At 68.9% G+C, this 1,664-nt stretch overlaps 1 protein-coding gene across 1 annotated transcript; it reads left to right on the forward strand.

Annotated features, from left to right (window-relative positions):
- Positions 1 to 100: 100 nt before the first annotated feature.
- Positions 101 to 1,577, forward strand: MNEG_16364 (WD repeat-containing protein; the record flags this gene model as incomplete). The annotated part of the gene is made up of 3 exons (XM_014035166.1): positions 101 to 196; positions 656 to 855; positions 1,277 to 1,577. 3 exons carry the CDS (start codon positions 101 to 103, stop codon positions 1,575 to 1,577), a joined length of 597 nt encoding a protein of 198 aa, XP_013890620.1.
- Between the last annotated feature and the right edge of the window lie 87 nt (positions 1,578 to 1,664).

Here is a 1,664-nt window from a genome sequence, read left to right on the forward strand (position 1 = left end):
CGCCGCGGCGGCCGCCGCCGGCGCGCCGGCGGCGCCGCCGCCGGTGCAGCACCTGCTCTCGCGCACCGCTACGCTGCAGCAGGCCGGCGGCGCGCACGTTATGGCGCTCCGCGGCCACGCGGGGGCGGTGCGGCGGGTGGTCATCTCGCCCGATGGGCGGGACGTGCTGACGGCGTCGGACGACGGCGGCGTGCAGGTGTGGGGTTGTGGGGCCGCCCGTGGGGCACTCTGCAGTGCTAGGGCCAGATTAATTGTGATTAACAAGATGGTTGGGATCCGGTTGAGCGTTGCGTTGCCCCTCTTGTCTTCCTACGTGCAGCCAAGCGCAGCTGTCTGAGTGTGGGGGTCGAAGACAGCTGCGCTTGGCTGCACTTGGAACTACTACTACAAGCGTCCCCCCTTTCAAGCTGACTCATCATGTTTGGGCCCTGGGGTTTTTCAACCCAAGTGTCAAGAACCCTGCCGTCTCTGAAAGGGCCCCACGTGTTTTGCCCCCTCCTCAAAATCCCAACCGCAAAACCCTGCCATAAAACCCCCTCTCAAAACCCTGCCCCACAACCCCACAGTCAGCCCTACCCAAAAATCGTGCCCCCAAAACCCTGCCCCAAAAGTCCACCCTGAAAATCCCGCCGCAAAACCCTCCTCACCCTCCCAGATCTGGGACATGGACATTGGCGATTGCGTTATGCAGCTGCGCCGCCCGCCGCCCCCCGGCGCGCCGCCCGTGCCGCTCACCGCCCTGGCTGTCTCCCCAGACGGCGGCGCGGCCATCACCGGCGACGAGGCCGGCACCATCTGCTGGTGGGAGCTGCAGGGGGGAACCCTCATGCGCAGCTTCCCCGCGCACGCGGGCAGGTGAGAAAGGGGGAGGGGCCCGCGGGCGGCGGCCCCCCAGCCCCGCCGCAGGGCGCCGCGTCCGAGCAGGCGGGGGCGTGCTCCGTCCCTCCCCTTGCCACACACCGCGCTTGCGTCGGACGGCGATCGCTTCTGAAGCAGGCAGGGCTCTTTGCCTTGATATCGTGCCGTGTGCCTCCTATCTAATCCGTCCCGGAAAGGCAGGGCAGCAGAGAGCAAGCGGACCGAAAGATGCCGCCGAGCCAACACCGCCCCTTTCACCAAACTCTCCACGTGCCGACCGCCGAAGCCTGACACCCCCGAAAGCCCAGACAACCTCAAAGCCCCTCAACCCCGAATCCATGCAACCTCAAACCCTAACCCTTGAACCCCGGCCCCCCGCAACCATCAAACCCCGAACCCTGGACTCCCCCCTTTGCAGGATCAACGCGCTCGCGGTGGACCCCCTGGGGGGCCGCTGCGTCAGCGCCTCGTCGGACGGCACCGCCAAGGCGTGGGCGGTGCTGGACGGGCGGCTGCAGTGGACCATGGCGGGCCACGGCAGGACGGGAGCCACGGGGGCGGTGCGTCGCCACACCCGCGCGCACACCGCGCGCCCCTCGCCCACTGCGGCCCCCGCCCCGCGCCCCTGCGGCCCCGCGCTGCTTGCGAGGTCGTGCGGTGTATGTTTGTGTGCGTGCGTGCGTGTGATTCTGCCTGCGGGCGAGGCTGCTGGCCTTTGACTCGCGCCGCGCCCACCCGGACGCGTCCGGCTGGTGTGCCGCCGCCGTTGCCCCGCAGCTCGTCGGCGACTCTTCCCCTCCCTGTCC

This window comes from Monoraphidium neglectum, assembly GCF_000611645.1.
Source record: "Monoraphidium neglectum strain SAG 48.87 unplaced genomic scaffold scaffold06287, whole genome shotgun sequence".
Taxonomy (NCBI): Eukaryota; Viridiplantae; Chlorophyta; class Chlorophyceae; order Sphaeropleales; family Selenastraceae; genus Monoraphidium; species Monoraphidium neglectum.